Below are 18,874 nucleotides of genomic sequence, written 5' to 3' on the forward strand. Positions count from 1 at the left end.
CTAAAGGCACAACAGGCAGTTTATGTTCACATGCATCCGCTGTGATTCTTCATATGGAAGACAAGCTTGAGAGTGGTTTTAATTTAGTTTCTGAGAATGCCAAACAAACAATGTATTACATAGCCACAGGAAAAAAGGGGCCTAGTAATTGGTTAAAGCCGCTGAAAGAAATTCCTGTCTCCGTAAGCAATACAGAAATATTTGAAAGTAATAACGTCCTTAGTAAGCCAAGTAGTAACGTACTGAAGCCTTTGGAAATTCCTGAGGAAACTTATAAAGAACCCTTGTGTACTTTAATTCAAAAGAAGGATGAAAACAATATTTTTGAGCTATTGGATACAGAAAAAATGGAACTTGAAAATTTGTTTGATAGAATAACAAAAGGTGTACAAAACCAACCAAATATTTTTGTCCCAGCAGTGCAAAAAATGCTGAGTAATACGAAAAAATTTGCAAAAACAGAAACTGGTCTTATTAGTGCATTACATACACTTGGTAAATATAGTGGACTTAAACCTGTTAAAAATGGAAAAAAAACAGCACAAAATAAACAATTAAGAAGAAAACATTCCTCATTTATAGGTGTACAACCTACAGCAATTGGTCGACGTAAAAAGTGTTTAAGTGGAAAAAAGGTAATATCAGCTGGTCGTCCTAGGCAAGGTATAAAACTTAATGTCAATTTACAAGATCACCATTACACTAAATTTAATTTTTTACCTGTTAACAAAAAAACTCCACACAATTTACAAACTGCAGTTTATTTAAACAAAAGTATTGGTATTACGAAATGTAAAAAAAATTAAAATATATTCGAGTTTTAAAACAACGTCTGTATTGCTGATATATTTTAAACATTGTAACTTTTTATAGAAAAATGTGTAAATTTTTAATAAATAAAGTTTAAGTACACCGGACAAATATATTTGTATTTTAATTTGAATAAAAGTTCCTGGTCTAAAATTTGTTTTATTTGTTTACTTATTTTCGAGAGGATTTTACCCCAAATATATATGTAACTATCTAGGAAGGTAGCTGAGTAGCTATAGTAGATATAACTACCGAGGTAGCTAGTTATATCTGTGATTTTACATTAAGTAGCAATATTTTTAATTTCTCTCACTAAAATAATAATTATTAAATAATAAAATAGTTCCTAAATATCATGTCAATACTAAATACTTATATTATTTTTTAATACATGTATAATATGTATCCTTACTTGCGATATTTTAGGATTATGAATAGATTTCAGTTTCTTTTTGCTATAAACAACTTAAAATGTACTAAAACGTCGAAAATTCGATTTAAGCAACAAACATTTTCCTAATTTCGTTTTTCTCCGTGCGGTGAATATGCGTTTACTTTTTACCAGTTTATTATCATCTTCGAATTTGGACACACACTTAATAAGAATTACACCTTAAAAGAACAGCACAAAAAATAAGAATGTTAGTTTTATACTTGAGCAAAATCGCAATAAGGGGAGAAGGTTCGTAAACTATAGGGTGTATTTTATAGTGGCATTTCATATGTCCCAGAGCAATATGGGAACATATTTATAGAAACACCGAGATAATTTATATTTCTTGTAATGTTTCGTAGGAACATAGAAACACCCATGTAGGTATACGCATATATCTAAAAACGTTCATTAGTAATTATATTTTTATATACTGATGCTTTAGCGAGAATTCGAATTATTTTAAAATATCAAGATGTTTTATTTTTATTTCAATGCATAAATATTTAAAAACGGACGCGAAATTCTTAACCAATCAAATTTGCTTAAATGCCGCTCATTACTGAACCCATTAGGATCGGCGAAAATGCCAGCGGAACATGCGGCGAGTACTGAACTACTATTAATTATATTCGACAGCTAATGTGTTAAACCTTAAACCTTTTGTACACAATTCTTTCTGTATTTCCTGTAAGTGGTTGAAAATAAAAGCCTTATTATTATTATTAAAAGCCTTATTATTTTATGTAAACATCAGCCCTTGAATTAAGTTTTTATTAATATTATAGTTCCAAGATATGTTGTTAGTATTATAAGAGACCAACAATTATATGCTATGTAAGTTGCTAACAAGTTGTTTTCATTTTTAAAGAGTTTATTTTGTTTTGTAGATGGATATATTGTTTCTTTCGATAATACTGCTATAGAATTTTTAATTAATTTTAAAAATTAATATTTAAATTATAATTGAAATAATTTTAAAATCTGTTTAATTTTTCTTTATCAAACAGATACAAGTACATATTAAATAAGGATAATTTATCCTCTATTGAATCTATGTGTTATTAAAATTAAGATATTATTAACCTAATCAGAATGCCTTTAGATGTATGATGAGAAAATAGCACAAAAAATTATCAACCTTTTCTAATCTGTTTAAAATTAGGGTAGTTCAATGCAAAATACTTTTAAACATTTTTAGATGAATTCCAATTTATATAATGTCTGTTATAATAAATGATTGTATATTATATACATCATTTTAAGTATTTTTTTTCAGGAAAATTAAATAATAAATGTATTAAAGAAAAACGTTGTTTTATTTCCATTTGTCCAATTGGTGATATGTCGTACACTAATGTTAGTACACTGTCGCAGATTATTGCAGTAAATTAACTAGATTTGTAAAATAAAGCTGAAAATTTTTATTTTTTTATCAGATCAACATCTGATGCTTACACCTAATCAAAAAGGCCCTTTTCTCTATGAGTAACCTTTTTGAGTAGGCTTGCTTTAGATATTACGAATTAATGAAATTTGATTTCCCGCCTTAATTTGGCCGGCCACGCCTTTCACTATTTTCATTGGTCCAATTAGGCACGTCAAACTGTCAAGTTGGTTACAACAGTTTCCGTTGTCAAGCGAGAGGACGCTAGCAAATTTGTCAGAAGAATTTCTTTCAGCTTGTATGCAACCACCACTTCTCTATATATTTGTGTTCTGTGATTATTACATCATTATCAAGAAGAACAAGAACGTGAAGGAACATGATTATATATCAATTTCTAAAACTTTTCTTTAATTTGTAAAAATAATTAGTTTAAATAAATAAAAAAAATATATATAAAAATTGAACGTGTTTCATAGCTGGATGAGTGGTCCTTCGAGAAAACAACCCAACAAGATTCAGTCACGTTTTGTAGAATTGTAGCTTTAGTTTAGTGGAACCCGAACGTGCCTTAAAGTTTTTACATTGATATGACGCTGGACACTCCGCAAGTAGGTTAATCTAGGTTAAGTGAAGACACTCTCACGTTTAGTTTTAGCAGCAGTTTTTTGTAAAGTAGTTTTACCAAAGGTTACTTAAGGTATTTTTAGCGTTTTTTGATTCAGTTTTTCGTACCTAATATACGGCTATTTAAAGTCTTTAATTTGTCACTTGGTTGCTCAAATAAAGTTAAGATTTACCATCTCCCGTCTGCTTCCGTGGTTCCCTTGTACGGCTGGGGTCTTCTTTTTCCTTCTCTGGATACTGGAATTGAAAATATATCGGATTTTTCTTAGACTTTCAAACAATTGAATTTTCCAGGGGCAAAAAAACGAGACGAGTCGCTGGAGGGTTGAAATTATTGAGTGCACGTTTTTTTAGGAAAATAATGAGATACCAATTCCAGGAATGTGAAGAAATCCCTATACAGTGTGTCGCAGGATGAGCGATTTTATAGGTAAATATGACAAAAAAATTTTTGGGTTGAAATTTGACCGTTTGGCCCTGTCTTTATTAAAAAAAAAACAAATTTAGCATATTTCTATTTTTTAAAAATCAAGCATGCCTTGATAGGAGCATTTTTTAAATTTTATGAATGGGTAAGTATTCCAAATATCTGGAATAAACTGAAATATTGAAATTGGGTGGAAATCTAATTTATGCTTATATCGAAGATTCCTTCCTCAATTTTTATTATCATCCTTAGGACATTCTACTACTGATCGTTAGTACTAATACTACTGAAACTGAAGTTCTAAGTAACATAAATTGATTTAGAGTGAAAAAGTTTAATGTTTGATACTAATAACATGAAAAATATCGATAGTATCCTGAGGATGACAATAAAAATGATCGGAACGTCAAAAAATTAGATTTCTGTGCATTGGCCTCAAAAATGCTCTTTTAAACATAAAAAAGCTTTAAGTATCTGGGATAAAATAGGAAATTACTCAGTGTAGCGTTTTTCCCGTTCGCTAGATATGAATTAAAACAATTTATTTCACTACTATATATACTCACGACTACTAGAAACATTTATTTTTACTGTATTTATTTTTCAGCTATTTAGATCTCGCTTATTTAGATCAGCGATGGCGGCTCCTTATATACTCGGCAGAATCTTGTATATATTGTAATATACTTGGCATCCGGCCCTGCTTCATTAAAAAAAAAACAAATTTAGCAAATTTCACTAGACACAGTAGTATTTCTAGGCAAGATATGAGAAAAAGTTGTTTAGAATGCAAAATTATGCCCGAATACCATATATTTTTATCTACATAAAATTTAAGAAATGCTCGTATCAAGGCATGCTTAATTTAAAAAAAATAAAAATATGCTAAATTTTATTTTTTAATCAACCAGGGCTAGATGGCAAACGGTCAACTACAATTTTTTTTGTAATTTTTACGTATAAATTCGCCCATCCTGGGACACACTGTAGACTTGGAAAATATAAAAAATAAAAATGCGCTAAAAACTAAATCGCCCTAGATCAAGAACCAAAAAAAAGTTGAAACTTCGAACACAAGTTTTGTTGAAAAATAAATAATACACTTATTTCAGGAATTATTTTAGAAATATCTAAAAGTAGAGAAATCCCTAGACTTGAAAAACACAAAAATAATGGTTGTATTATACTCTGAAAATGTTTCCCTCTGGTAATCGAAATTGTATAATAAGAAAAAGAAATATAAATCGAACTACTACTTAGTACTTACCCTAGTTGATCGCTGCTCTCTAGCTCTTTCCCTAGGCGGTTCTCTGGAAGGCTCTTTTTGTCTCTCTCTACGTTGTTCTCTTGGCTGCTCCCTTACTGGTTTTCTGGCAAGTTCGTCACCCGGCTGACTACTCTCCACCTTTTCTCCACTTTCCACCGTTCTGTTTCTCATATCTCTCTTACTTTGCTCCCTCCTCAATCTACTTTTGTCCTCCACAGATTTTTCCCTAGACTTACTGCGGTTCTTGTTCCTGCTACGATCCCGTCTGTCCTCCTGTCTGGACTCGGCTCGATCCCTTGCAGGTTTACTCGACCCTGCACCTCTGTTCTTTCTCTCTTTTTTCTCCTGTGGCGGTTCCTTTTCGCCTTTCTTAGTGCGCCAACAGAGCCAACCGGATGGCACCATGGACTCGTTACTGGGTTCTCTCGTTTTAGTACGGGTGCGACTGTCGGATTTTTCACGTTTAGGTTTCTTAGGCTCGTCTTCAGGGCGGATTCTCGATTTTCTTTCTTTATCCTCGGTACGGTCCTTTTCGCCCACGTTTTGTTCGGGTTTTCTGGGTGGTTCCTCTTTGTCACCGCGTTCCTTTTCCCTCGGGGCTCTCGGGGGTACTCCGGAGCGTCTGTCCGGTGCCTTCGGTCTACTTCTTTCTCTGGGAGGTGCCGGTTGGGCTTGCAAAGGAGCCGCATACGGCGGGATGATTTGGGATTCCAAGTAAGAATAATCGAATGGCGGTGGTTCCTGTGCTGGTTGGGCTTGCAAAGGAGCCGCATATGGCAGGATAATTCGGGGTTCCAAGTAAGAATAATCCACTGATGGTGGTGGCTCCTGTTGTCTGGGAGGTGCTGGTTGGGCTTGTAAAGGAGCCGTATATGGCATCAGGATGATTTGGGGTTCCAAGTAAGAATAATCCACTGGTGGTGGTTCCTGTTGTTGGGGCTCTATATATGAATAATTGGGAGGTGGCGGTGACTGTTGGGGTTTTCTGGAACAAGCAGGGTTGCATCCTCGCGCAACGGGCTCCTGGTAAGTCTCTTTCTTCTTGAGACTGGGATCTGGCCTGTCAAAGTTAAAAATTTATTAAAAATCCCCATTAAAAAAAAATAGAACCCTACGTAATCAGTATTTTGCTGGCGACTTTTCCATCATCAAGTCCTTTCTTATACCCCGCCTTATAACCGTGTTGGTACGCAGGTTTCGAATATAACATTTGAAGCTCGTCAGGTCTATGGAAGGTTAAATAAAAACTTTTATGTTATTTCAAAGTTGACTTACCCAAGTCCATTTGTTCCAGGTGATCTGTCTCTGGCTTGTCTGCCATATCGAGGATCTCCAGGCCTGAAATTACATATATGGATTTACAAGAGTAATAACAGAGAATTTTCAGCCCAAAATTGATGACCAGAATTCCGACTCGAAGGACCAACTATGTAAACATCAACATCTCGGAAAGTATTAGAGACAAGGGAAAATTATTAGAGGAGATCAAATAAAAAATTTTTTTATTTGTATAATTTTAAAAATTAAAGTATTTTTCCTTAACAATTAATAGAGAATTTTGGGCTTATTAAATTGAGCTCAAACTCCATATAAGTTCTGGTTTTTATGCACTAGTGCGTAAGAAGTAAATTGACGTTTGACATTCAATTTATAATTTGTCAAAAATATTTATGACGTTTTTTTTTAACCACTATTGGGTAAAGTAATTTTTTTACTTACTATTGCGTAAAGTATTTTGGTATTTCTTATTTTTTTAATGTTTTCTTCGGTAGTAGAAAAAATGTTTGTACACATGTGTAAAATCCCTTTTTTTTCCTTCATAAAAATTGTCATTACAAAGATTCTTAAAAAAAGAATAATTTTACATACTTATTACATAAATAACATTTTTTTTTGTCATTTGCATTTTTTAATATTTTTTCTTAATAAATAAAGAATTTTGCACTAGTTAAAATGAGCTTAAACAAGATGAGGTTATCTGTATTATTTTCCGAGATGTTGTGACTTAAGTCCAGCAATCCGGCTCGAAGGACCAACTATGTTAACCTTAATATCCTTGAAAGTATTAAAGAAACGAGTAACTTACAAAAATATTTGTTTTCTTATAAAGCATACAATAATTATTTCCTTAAAAAATTGAAAAATGTGAATTCTTAGTCTCTTCTTCTAGTATTTTTTCTACAAAGCTAATAGTGGTATGTTGGTTAAAATGACTCGAAAAATTCATCCATTATCCCAAAGATGCTGGTCATACACTTTTATAAAAGGTAAAAACACAAAATCTACAGCATCACATTTGTGATCATCTACTACTAATTTTTAATATGATGCATTATTTTACAATTAGTTCCAGGAGTTTTGATACAATTTTTGCCCTTCAAATCCTGAAAAAACTTTTTTTATTTTCCAGGATTGATCAATGGCTCTCAATAACACAATAAGATTAGATTCCAGGCATTTACACATTTTTTAATTAAATATTTTATTTTTATTTTGTACAACTGGAAGTAGTACGTAGTATAGTACTATTTTCTATTAGTATCTCTGCTGTAGATTTTGTGTTTTGACCTTTTATAAAAGTGATTTAAATGAGCCTACACACTATTGGGTTATCTGGATGATATGCCCAGAAACTGGTAATTAAATCTAAAAATCGGGCTCGAAGGACGAATTATATAAACATTAATATCATCGAAAGTATTGAAGTGACTAGAAATTTATAAGAGATCATAAGTAGTTGTTTTTTATGACCTAAACAATAATGATTTTTATAATTTCTTTTTTGAAAAATTTGCATATATTAGTGTTTTTTTTTTTTAATTAATAATGGAGATAATAAATCAAATACAGAATTTCTCAATACTATAAAGTTATCTAAATTGCTGAAGTATTGGTGTTTGAATAAAAAAATCCGGCTCGAAGGACCAACTATAGTAAACGTCAATATCTCGAAAAGTATTAAATACAAGGTGAAAAATAGACGGAGATATTTCAATGGGCGATTCCTTGTAAAAAAATATGAGAAAATACACAGTTTTCAAGATACATGGTAATATACAGGGTGACCACGATAACTTTGGCAAAAATTGTAGGGTAGATAGGGACGCCATAGGCAAGTATTTTGAGCATAGGAACCCATGTGCGGAAAAGCCCCCATTTGGAGGTGGAGCTGTTTTAAAATTGGACCCTTTGCGGCAGGTGAGTAGGCAACCCAACGTACACGAAAAGTTATTTTTTACTTTTCTGAATACCACGTATAGTTTGTCAAATGTCAGGTTGATTTGGCGGTTAAGGAAGTAATCACGATTTATATCCGCACAGACCGCACTAGTCGAATCAAATGTTGTGAATTGAGCGGTTGTTTTAAAATTGAAATTTTTGCGCCAGATGGGAAAGCAATAAGGCAATCCTGGCAACCTATCGTATACAAGCCACAAATTAAATGCTTTAGTTTAAAAACAAAAAGATGTAATAATTGCAATAAAGCTCTCCAGAAAAAATACCGGAGATAAAGTAGTCTTAAATTAACAGGATTAAAATAAAACAAAAACAAAGTGATGGACAGGAGCACTACAACAGATGTTCGAAGTGCTGCCCGTTCTCCTGGATGCATTTATCGATCCGTTGGTGCCATGAAGTTCGCATTCGAGCGAAAACACCCTGCTGCTCTCGAATGAACTCTGCGGCCATTACGATTCGCGCAATTAAGTCCTCCTCCAAATCCAAAGGTGTTTGATACACCATTTGTTCCATGGTGCCCCACAGAAAGAAATCTGGTGACGTAAGATAAGGAGACTTCGGTGGCCACGCAATGGGACCCCCATGTCCTATCCAACGATTGGGGAAAATTTCATCTAAATAGTCCCGGATCGGCCTTGGCCAGTGCGCAGGACAACCATCGTGCTGCCACCACATGTTATTAATAATCTGTAGGGGCAAATCTTCAAAATATTCCTGTAACTGGCCTTGGAGAAATATTAAATAATTTTCTGCATTCAAGCGGGCGAGTAGAACGTATGGACCAAGCAAGTGGTCGCCGACAAAGCCAGCCCAAACGTTAACAAAAGACTTCTTTTGATATCCTCGGACATGCATGGCATGCGGGTTCTCTTCCGACCAGAAATGGTTGTTGTGGGCGTTAAACATACCTTCTCTAGAAAAGCCCTTTTCGTCGGTGGAACAAACATACCGCAGGAAATCAGGATTTTCCCCAATGCGTTGGTTTAACCACTGGCAGTAGTGAAGGCGCCGAGGGGGATCGTCAGGAAAGAGATGTTGAACTTTCTTCAATTTAAATGGGTGTAAATTGTGAAAGATATTCCATACCGTCCCGTGGTTGCAACCCACTTCGGAAGCGACCTGACGAATGCTCTTTTGGGGATTGTCGGCAATACGTGCCATTACAGCATCTTCAAGTCCATCACGTGCTAGACGCAGTCGTCCTCGCTCCTGCTGTACCTAGTTAACAGTCCTGTATAAACGACTTACAATAAATGTATACTTTGGCAATAAAAAAATACTTTTAAAGTACAAGATTTACTTGAAATGATCCCGTTTCCCGTAGTGTACGGTCGATATTTACAAACACGCTGCGGTGTACCTGGTCACGCTGTGGAAATCGCTGAGCGTACAAGCACTGAGCCGCCAATGCATTGCTGCCTGTAGCTCCATAAACTAAATGCACATTAGCAAGCTCGCGGAAAGTTAGCCGGTTCATCGTTTACTTTTTCTCATACAAACGTGTAAGAAACATATTTTTTTTACTGTCAGTCAGGTTGAAGTTTCCGTCAAAAATTTACCGTTGGCATTGACAAAAAAAATACATGGCATTCAGAAAAAGTAAAAAAAACTTTTCGTGTACGTTGGGTTGTCTACCCACCTGCCGCGAAGGGTCCAATTTTAAAACAGCCCTATCTCCGAATGGGGGCTTTTCCGGACATGGGTTCCTGTGCTCAAAATACTTGCCTATGGAGCCCCTACCTACCCTAGAATTTTTGCCAAAGTTACCGTGGTCACCCTGTATATATACAGGGTGTCTCACGACGAATAGACACGATCGATATCTCGGAAACAAATGTTTCAAAGATTTTGAAAATTTGGCAACATGGCACAGTCGATGGGGGCTACACAACTAAAATATTTTGACAGTTGTGAAGTTTCCGGTTATACCGGAAGTAGGGGTCAACTTCGTTTTTTTAAATGGAACACCCTGTATATTTTTACATTTTTGGCTTCCACGTGAAATTCTAGATATATTTTATGTATAATGTCCTATACCTAAGTGTAACCGTTTATGACATATTTTACTCCCTTTCAGTAGCCATTTATTTATTGGTTAGTTTCGGTTTTATTTTAAAAGAAAGAACCACTTTAAAAGACTATTTTAATATTTGGTTAAAAAAAAGATACAGAGGGGTCAAAAACTAGCATTAAAAATTAAAATTAAAAAAAATCATTAAAAGTAATTTTTTTTTAAATAGAAACCCCCTATTTTTATCATGCTTCACGTTGCTGTTTTTGTATGAAAAAAAAACTTTGTGTATCAAATAAGTTGTGATCGCGCGAGATCTCGCTATAAGGTAAGAAGTATTTCATTTTGTGTAAAGTATCATGTACCAAATACCGTTGGCAGAACCTTCCATTTTTTTCCCCTTTTGACATGAGAATCAATAAATTCAACATGGCGGATCCAAAATGGCGGACATTTCTTCGAAAAAAGATGGGATTCAGACGACATCGCGCTAAAGGGGGGTTCTTATACTCGTTGAATTTGAATTTGATATCAGAAAGAATACATTCAAAAATAGAGGACATTTTTTACCAAGAAATGAGCAGATTAACACCAAATTACGGTTAAGACGGGTTGTTATGTTCGCTCAATTCGATTTTGACATACGAAAGTCGTTATTGGAATGGTTCTGTTAATTATGGAATCAGAATATCTAATAATAAAAGTATATACAATTATGTTTGAAATAATATTGATGTATAATAGTAAAATACTGGTTACAATACAATACAAACTGGTTTTTTGCAAAAAACTCCATCATTTTGTTTCCGCCATTTTGAATTTAAAAAAAAAATGAATATCATTTTCGAATTTGGCGACCTAGAAAACGTAAATAAAAATTGATTTAACATTAAAACGCTGTTTTTTATACGAGTCGGCCGCCATTTTGTACCCGCCATTTTGAATATCAAAAAACAAATTAAATTTTTTAATTCAGCGACCCCGAAAACGTAAAGGAAAGTTGATTTTAATTCAAAACGCTATTTTTTTTATACAATTTGGCCGCCATTTTGAATTTACCGACCTTAAAAAACCTTAGGATATGTACATTTGACTTGATTGCCACACGTTTAGGGATTTTGTCCAGAAATATTAGATTTCAGGCCAAATTTAGACTGTCAATATTTCCGAAACTATCAATTTTTGTACTAGATAACCTTATATAAAGTTAACCTTATTTTTAATTATCTTTATGAAAAAATTGTAAAAATAAGGGGTTTCCATTTAAAAAAATTGACTTTTAATGATCTTTTTCCTTTTTAATTTTTAATGCTAGTTTTTGATCCCCCTGTATCTTTTTTTTAGCCAAATATTAAAATAGTCTTTAAAAGTGGTCCTTCTTCTAAAATAAAACCGAAACTAACCAATAAATAAAGGCTACTAAAAGGGAGTAATCGGTAATTATGTTAGGGCTTATAAACATAGGTTGTCACATGAAATTAAAAATATGTCAAAAACGGTTACACTTAGGTATAAGACATTATACACAAAATATACCTAGAATTTCACGTGAAAGCCAAAAATGTAAAAATAGAGAGGGTGTTCCCTTTAAAATAACGAAGTTGACACCTACTTCCGGTATAACCAGAAACGTCACAACTGTCAAAATATTTTAGTTGTGTAACCCCCATTGACTATGCCATGTTGCCAAATTTTTTAAATTTTTGAAAAATTAGTTTCTGGGATATCGATCGCGTCTATTCGTCGTGAGACACCCTGTATATATATTTTTTTTAATATTAAAAAAATATTTAAACGATTCTTTTGAAACTTGGCAGTATTACTTGTTGTAGTACTTATTATGTAATTATTACTTAAGAGGGTAATTTAGCCCTAATTAGATTAAAATTATAAAGTCCAGTGGTGTCCTGGGGACATCTTACCAAATATTATTGGCAAAAAAATGTACACCAGTGCCTTTTTGTCAACTTTAATATTTGTTGTTTGATTAAGCATTTAAAAATACAACTTCTTTGCCTCTTGTATTTTTTTTGTATCTCTTTTCGTTTTTAACAAAAAAAAATAAATACCGTTTTATTGTATGCCACTGGACATAATTGGTTTATTAATTTTTGCTAAAAAAATCACAAGTTCCTTGGAAAACAAAAGAATAATTTTTGCATGGAGGTTTGACATTGACAAGTGTCAGTTCTCCTAGAAAAATAATTAATAATATTAAATAATATTTTTTTTTTAAATTTATCACCCTGTATCATAAAAACTGTGCATTTCCAAACCTATATTTATAGAAACTTTTTCTCATATTTTTTTACAAAAATATGAATACAAAAATAATTGTTTTTTTATTCTTAGCTATATAACTACGTATTTTTTCTTTAGAGCCTTCTAAAACGTACCTCAGTCCTGTGGCCCCAGGTAGCATTCCACGTTGAAAACTGGTATCGCCAGGTCTGTCAATAAAGTTTAAATTTAAACACTGCATTGAATTATTTAAATGATTAACCTTGATAATCCCGTGGGTCCTCCTATAACGCTTCTACTTTGATAGCCGGGATCCCATGGCCTGGAAATGTATTAAAAACAAGGCCTCAATGAAGCTGTATCTTTTTTTGAGTAATCTGACATATAAAAAAAATTAACTGGTTATATTCTGTCAAAAAAAAAAGGTCATTGACTGATTTCCTTAATGTGGCTTTTTAAATTTACTTCAGGCAATTGAAGTCATCCCTAACCCTGAACAGAACTTTCAGGAGTTTTTTTTCTATGGCCTCTAGATCTATTAGTTATGTGATATTGACAACTGTCTCATGATTGAATGAGTCTAAAAGCTGTCAAAGTCAGTTGATCTTGACAGATGTCAAAAGTAAGATACTGTTCTTTTTATGAGGTTATGCTGACGTCGATAAAATCAGTTGATTCTGACATACCTTAAAGCTTGGATGCTACTGGCGACACCGGCCATGGCCGCCTTATCGCGATAGCCCGGATCTCCTGGCCTAGAATTTTAGAATTTCTAATTAAAGGAATTTCAAGGGTTTTAAAAATCGCGATACTATCGTTTTTTGTTTAAGACAACTAGGTAAATCTTCTTGCAATTAGTTTTTAGTTAGAATTATTTTTCTTTTTATAAGGAAATAAAGTATTTTGAATTTGAATTTAAAGAATTTCATTTAAAAAACGTCGGATTGTACCACAGAAACTTTTGTTGTGTGGTGGCGTCCCCATAACCGTCTCCGTAGCCGTCTCTAAAGCCCGATTCGTATTTCTCCTTGTAAGCAGGACTGCCGAACGTATCCTCGTCTCCTGGTCTATTAGGTAATTTAAAAATTAATTTAAAATTAAAGTTTTTCTTTAGGACAAACCTTGTTCCAGGAGCGCCATATTTCCGTAAATATTCGTCATAGCCGGGATCTCTTGGCCTATTAAACAACTAAAATTAAATTTAGTTTAATAATTTTAGGATTTTCTAACTTGCCTTAGCACCAAGGGGGTCCCATAGCCCGAGTGTCCTGGCCTATAAATAAATATCATTAAATAATAAGATTAATCATAATAATAAATTGTCTTTCATTGGTAATAATGCAGTAGAAAATGGCAAATTTTAGCCTAGGCTACTCTTTCGATTAACCATTTAATTCCATCAGCTAGTATATGAATGATAAAGTAACTTTAAGACAAGAAAAAAAAAAAGAAAGAAAACTTTTTAAACTAAGGATTTTGAAACAACTAAATGCGCTCTAAACTCAGACCTAAGGGATGTAAAACTACAATTTTTAAAATTATAATCTTAGGATGAGTTTAAATTGCCATAAAGTACAGTGAAACTTCTCTAACTCGAATCTTCAAGGGACAGACTAAAAAATTCGACTTATGGAAAAATCGACTTACTTCGAAACCTTACTTTCACCTTCTTACCTTCGAAACTTACAGAAAAAAACGCCTAATTAAGGGGTTATTGTTTATTAGTACCAAAAAAAGTATTTTCTTCGTATAAAACTAAAATTTTGTATGTTGTATGTGTTACATAATATGTATGCATATCAATATGTTTATAATTTTTTTTTTAAGAAGTCTAGTCTAGAAGTTTTATTTTTTTTTTGTGTGAAATTGGTCCATTTTTCCTTATCTATAAAATCTTCTAATAAATTTAAAGAATTGTGTATTTCATATAGAAATATTTTCTCTGGATAAAATAAAACAACTTATCTTTTCAATAGCAGAAATCGTCTCGTCAATTGTAGGTGTCGGAACAGTCTCACCTTCGCTTTTGCCATCATCTTCATTTTCTTCAGGGTCTGAAACAATACAAAACAATTCTTACAATTTAAAAAGGCATAATCTAGACTAGCCTACCTTTTTTATTTGGAACAAGATTTTCTATTACGCTTTCTAGGATCTCTTCATCAGTTGGAAAACCTGTTGTTTGTACATTATCATCAATCGTCACATAGTCTTCAAATGAAACATCACTCATGTTTATAGCCCTTCTGTATGAGGTCCACAGGGTTTTTAATTCAGATAATGGAACAAGGTCATCCTCGTCCCAGTTATCAGCATCTTGTTGAACTTTATCTTTAACAAATCCTGCTTTTTTAAAGCAATTAGCAATGGTTTGTTCTTTTACGTCCAGAGTCCACGTTTTATTAAGATCTTGAATTGCGTCAAATAACGTCACAGTTGTAGGAGTTGCCACTTCCATATGGGCTAAAACTTTCATAACAATCCGCTTCCTATAATGTTGCTTCAAATTTTTTATAATTCCTTGATCCATGGGTTGTAAGATTGACGTAAGGTTAGGCGGAAAATATTCAAGTTTAATATTTTTTAACTTAGATTCAACAGACTTGGGATGTGCAGGATAATTATCAACGAATAGTAAAACTTTTCTTCTTTGGGCTGCAAATTTCTTATCAAGCTTTAATAGCCATTTTTCATAAATCTCATTTGTCATCCATGCTTTTTTATTAAACTCATAGTCCACTGCAAATGATTTAATGCCCTTAAAACAACGTGGATTCTTTGACTTACCAATGATTAGCAACCTAAGCTTTTCAGTCCCACTCATATTACATCTAACCATAACTGTAATTCGTTCCTTGCTGTTTTTGTCCTTTAAATGCTAATGTTTTGTTGGGTAAACATTTAAAGAAAACTCCTGTTTCATCAGCATTAAAAATATGATCCTTATCATATTGACCGATCAGAGTGGGCAATACATTCTTTTGCCATTCTTCACAAGACGCCAAATCTGCAGAAGCACTTTCACCACATAAAGACATTTGAACGATGTTATGCCTAGTTTTAAACTTATCTAACCATCCTATGCTAGCTGCAAAATCGTCCCGCCCTAAAGCAGTTGCAAACTCCTTAGCTTTTTCTCTTATAAGAGTTCCAGATAGAGGGAGATTTTTATTTCGTGCCGTAGTAACCCACTTAAGCATTGCTTCATCAATATCTTCATTCACACAAGGTGTAAGCCTTCTCCTCTTACAGTTTGAAGCGTAATCATCTTTTTTTTCTAAAAGTCTATCCTTGTTAAGAGCGAAGCTCTTATATGTGCTCGTGAAGAATTGACAGATTTAGGACTCGCGTCACATAAACGTTGATAACTTTGCTTCTATGGCGAATTTTTTTTTTCTGGTTTTCACCGTTTTATGTGGGAAGGTTAAAGCTACGTGATGACGTAAATTTTTTTTGGCCACGCCGCCACGAAGAAGCGGGCGTGGCAAAAAACTGCTTTTTTCGCGAAAACAGTCGGTGCAGCAACTTGCCGAATTTTCTGAAACTCATTGACGTCAAAGGCCTTTATGCAAAGCAACTCCCAAAGGGCGCTTTTTAAGATAAACCCCTTAGAAGTCGGATTTTTCTGTGGATGAATTTTGAACTTTTTGCGCGGTACCTCGCGGACTTAAACGGTTGTAGGGCCTAAACAATAATGTTCCCGATAATGCGAACAAAACAGCCCTTTTCTACGTAAATGTAGCTTCCTTTTTTATTAAAACTATTTTTTTCCAAAAGAAACTCCTTCCGAGATAAACGAGCTCAAACTTAAAATTTTTTTTTTCAAAAAAGAAAAAGTGAATTTTTTCGAGAAATAAATTTTTTTCTACTTCTAAAACAATTTTTTAATTTTTTTTGTTAACACCGTTTGAAAGCTTAATCCTTTAGGATTAAATAGAGGTATTATTCATGACGCTACGTATTATACAGGGTGAGCTGTGTTAACAAATATAAACCCCTTTTGAGCCTTTTTTTGACCGTTTTTTTCTACTTTTCTTAATAACTCTTTATTGACAGCACCTAGAAATTTCAAACTTTCAGCATTTTAAGAACTTTTTAAATCCTATTTTTCGACATAGTCTACAACCTTATACGTAGAGTAGTTTTTACTCTACACATTTTTATAACTTTGACGCTTAATACCGGCATACCTATGATACCTACGACAACCATTTTTTTTCTGAAATCACCGGACACTATCTGGCTATCATTCACTAAATACCGTTTTTCTTTAAATGTTACCGTTTTTCCGCAACACGCTGTTATTTAAGATAAACCCCCAAAAAAAAGCCGTTCCAATCAACCAGTCATACCCTGGAGACACAGAGAGCCAGCTCATGGTACAATAAAGTTGGCGGTCCAGCATCCAATGTAAAAGCATACGGACGACGTCACTATCCAATATATATTCTTTATCTATGGTCACTATCGAGTCGCACATGTCGTTTGAGATAAGGATGGAGGATGTCTGACAACAATTATTATAAACGCGTCGTGTTCGTCTCGTGACGTCATGAGTTATTTTATTAATGAATTATTAGTACAGTACAACTTCTCTAGTTCGGACACTCGCTGATTCGGACACTCCAGTAATCCGGCGTTCCTAGGTGTCGGGATATTTTACCTCTGTAGTCCGGATAAAGGAATGTTTTCAATACGAATCGATTATAAACGGATTTTTCCTTTTTAAACTTGTCAAAACCAATATTGTTAGCAACCTAATGGGTTTGGCGCCTTTGGCGGTCAGTTATCGTTTAGTTACCGTGCGTCGTGTGTCAATGTGTTATTAAAAAAAAAATGGCGCCAAATAAACGACCGCATAACACAGTTACTCTTGCGGAGAAATGTAAAATATTAGATTTTCTTGATAAGGTGGGAAGCATACGCAGGGTGGCTGAGAAATTTAATGTACCAAAATCAACTGTAAGTGATATAAAGAAAAACAAAACTAAAATAAGAAGATTTGTGTCGGAGTCATTCAGTGGAGCAGGTATGTCTGATTTAATTTTTATTGTAGGTAATGTTATTATGAAACATATTTTTATCTTTTCAGGTAAAAGGCAGGTTATCCGAAAGGGAGAACATCCCGAAGTTGAAGCTGCTTTATATAAGTGGTTTCTACAGCAGCGTAGTGCTCATGTACCTGTTTCTTCTGATATCTTACGAACGAAAGCTAAACAATTTTATGAAAGAATAACTGGGAAGAGTGATTTTTTAGCGAGTTCAGGTTGGCTTGACAAATTTAAGAAAAGGCACGGAATACGCTTTCTTAAAGTGTGTGGTGAAAAACTTTCCAGTGATGTAAGTGCTATAGTACCTTTTCAAGAAAAATTTCTAGCTGTGGTTAATGAAATGAAGCTAAGTCGTGACCAAGTTTATAATGCTGATGAATCAGCGGCCTTTTGGAGAGCCTTGCCGGACACTACATGGGTTCATAGTCAGGAACAATCAGCACCAGGGCGAAAAATATCTAAAGATCGCGTAACATTCATGCCCTGTTGCAATGCGGCTGGAACTCATAAGTTACCCCTTTTAGTTCTTGGAAAATCCGCAAATCCAAGGGCATTTAAGAATGCTACTTTACCTGTTAAATACAAGGCAACCAGCAAAGGTTGGATGACCAGGACATTGTTCTTCGAATGGTTTAAGACTTGCTTTATACCAGACGTCAAACGTTTTTTATCGGATGTTAACCGACCTCATAAAGCATTATTACTTGTAGATAATGCTCCATCTCATCCACCTGAGACAGAAATAAATTTCGATCCTGATTTCAGAGTCATGTTTTTGCCGCCCAACTGCACAGCAGTTTTACAGCCAATGGATCAAAACTTAATCCAAAACATAAAAGTAGCATATAGAAAGAGGCTACTAAATCACATTATCGCTCACGAAGGTGACGATTTAGTTACAGTTTTAAAGCAATTTAATTTAAAAGATGCACTTGTTAATCTAGATATTGCTTGGAAGTTGATATTTGAAAAAAATATCCAAAAAAGTTGGATAGCATTATGGCCGAACCAAAGAACTGATGCAGAAGAAGAGGAATCTGATGAAGAAAACATTCCACTTTCAGAACTTCAAAGACGACTTTGTCAAATAAACGAGGAAGATTTAAAAACCATTACCGCTTCCTTGCTTGTGATAGATCCTGAAAACAGTTTGAATCGGGAAGAAATTGTTGAATGGGCTTTAGGCAAAAATGAAGTCATTGTTGATTTGACTGAAGAGGAGGTAATAGGTGATGCGCTAAAATCTAAGGATGCAGAGAGCAATGATTTAGATGGAGATACTGAGATTATTGCCACTAAAGTGAAACACAGCGATGCTGTGAAAGCATTAACATTGGGAATTCAGTGGGCTGAAGAAAACTACTTACCAATGCACGAAAT

General features: G+C 33.9%; 1 protein-coding gene across 50 annotated transcripts in view; it reads right to left on the reverse strand.

Annotated features, from left to right (window-relative positions):
- Window positions 1-18,874, reverse strand: part of LOC126742793 (uncharacterized) — a 255,085-nt gene that overhangs the window by 66,903 nt on the left and 169,308 nt on the right. For all 50 annotated transcript variants that reach the window (XM_050449953.1, XM_050449852.1, XM_050449861.1 and 47 more), the window contains 10 exons: window positions 13,678-13,716; window positions 13,565-13,621; window positions 13,394-13,510; window positions 13,130-13,198; window positions 12,706-12,765; window positions 12,599-12,652; window positions 6,227-6,289; window positions 6,067-6,177; window positions 4,952-6,011; window positions 3,431-3,494 (listed from right to left, as the gene is read on the reverse strand). In XM_050449953.1, the coding sequence (XP_050305910.1) occupies window positions 3,431-3,494; window positions 4,952-6,011; window positions 6,067-6,177; window positions 6,227-6,289; window positions 12,599-12,652; window positions 12,706-12,765; window positions 13,130-13,198; window positions 13,394-13,510; window positions 13,565-13,621; window positions 13,678-13,716 (1,694 nt within the window). The remainder of the gene's footprint in view (window positions 1-3,430; window positions 3,495-4,951; window positions 6,012-6,066; window positions 6,178-6,226; window positions 6,290-12,598; window positions 12,653-12,705; window positions 12,766-13,129; window positions 13,199-13,393; window positions 13,511-13,564; window positions 13,622-13,677; window positions 13,717-18,874) is intronic.

This window comes from Anthonomus grandis, chromosome 1 (assembly GCF_022605725.1).
Source record: "Anthonomus grandis grandis chromosome 1, icAntGran1.3, whole genome shotgun sequence".
In the NCBI taxonomy this organism is placed as follows: Eukaryota; Metazoa; Arthropoda; class Insecta; order Coleoptera; family Curculionidae; genus Anthonomus; species Anthonomus grandis.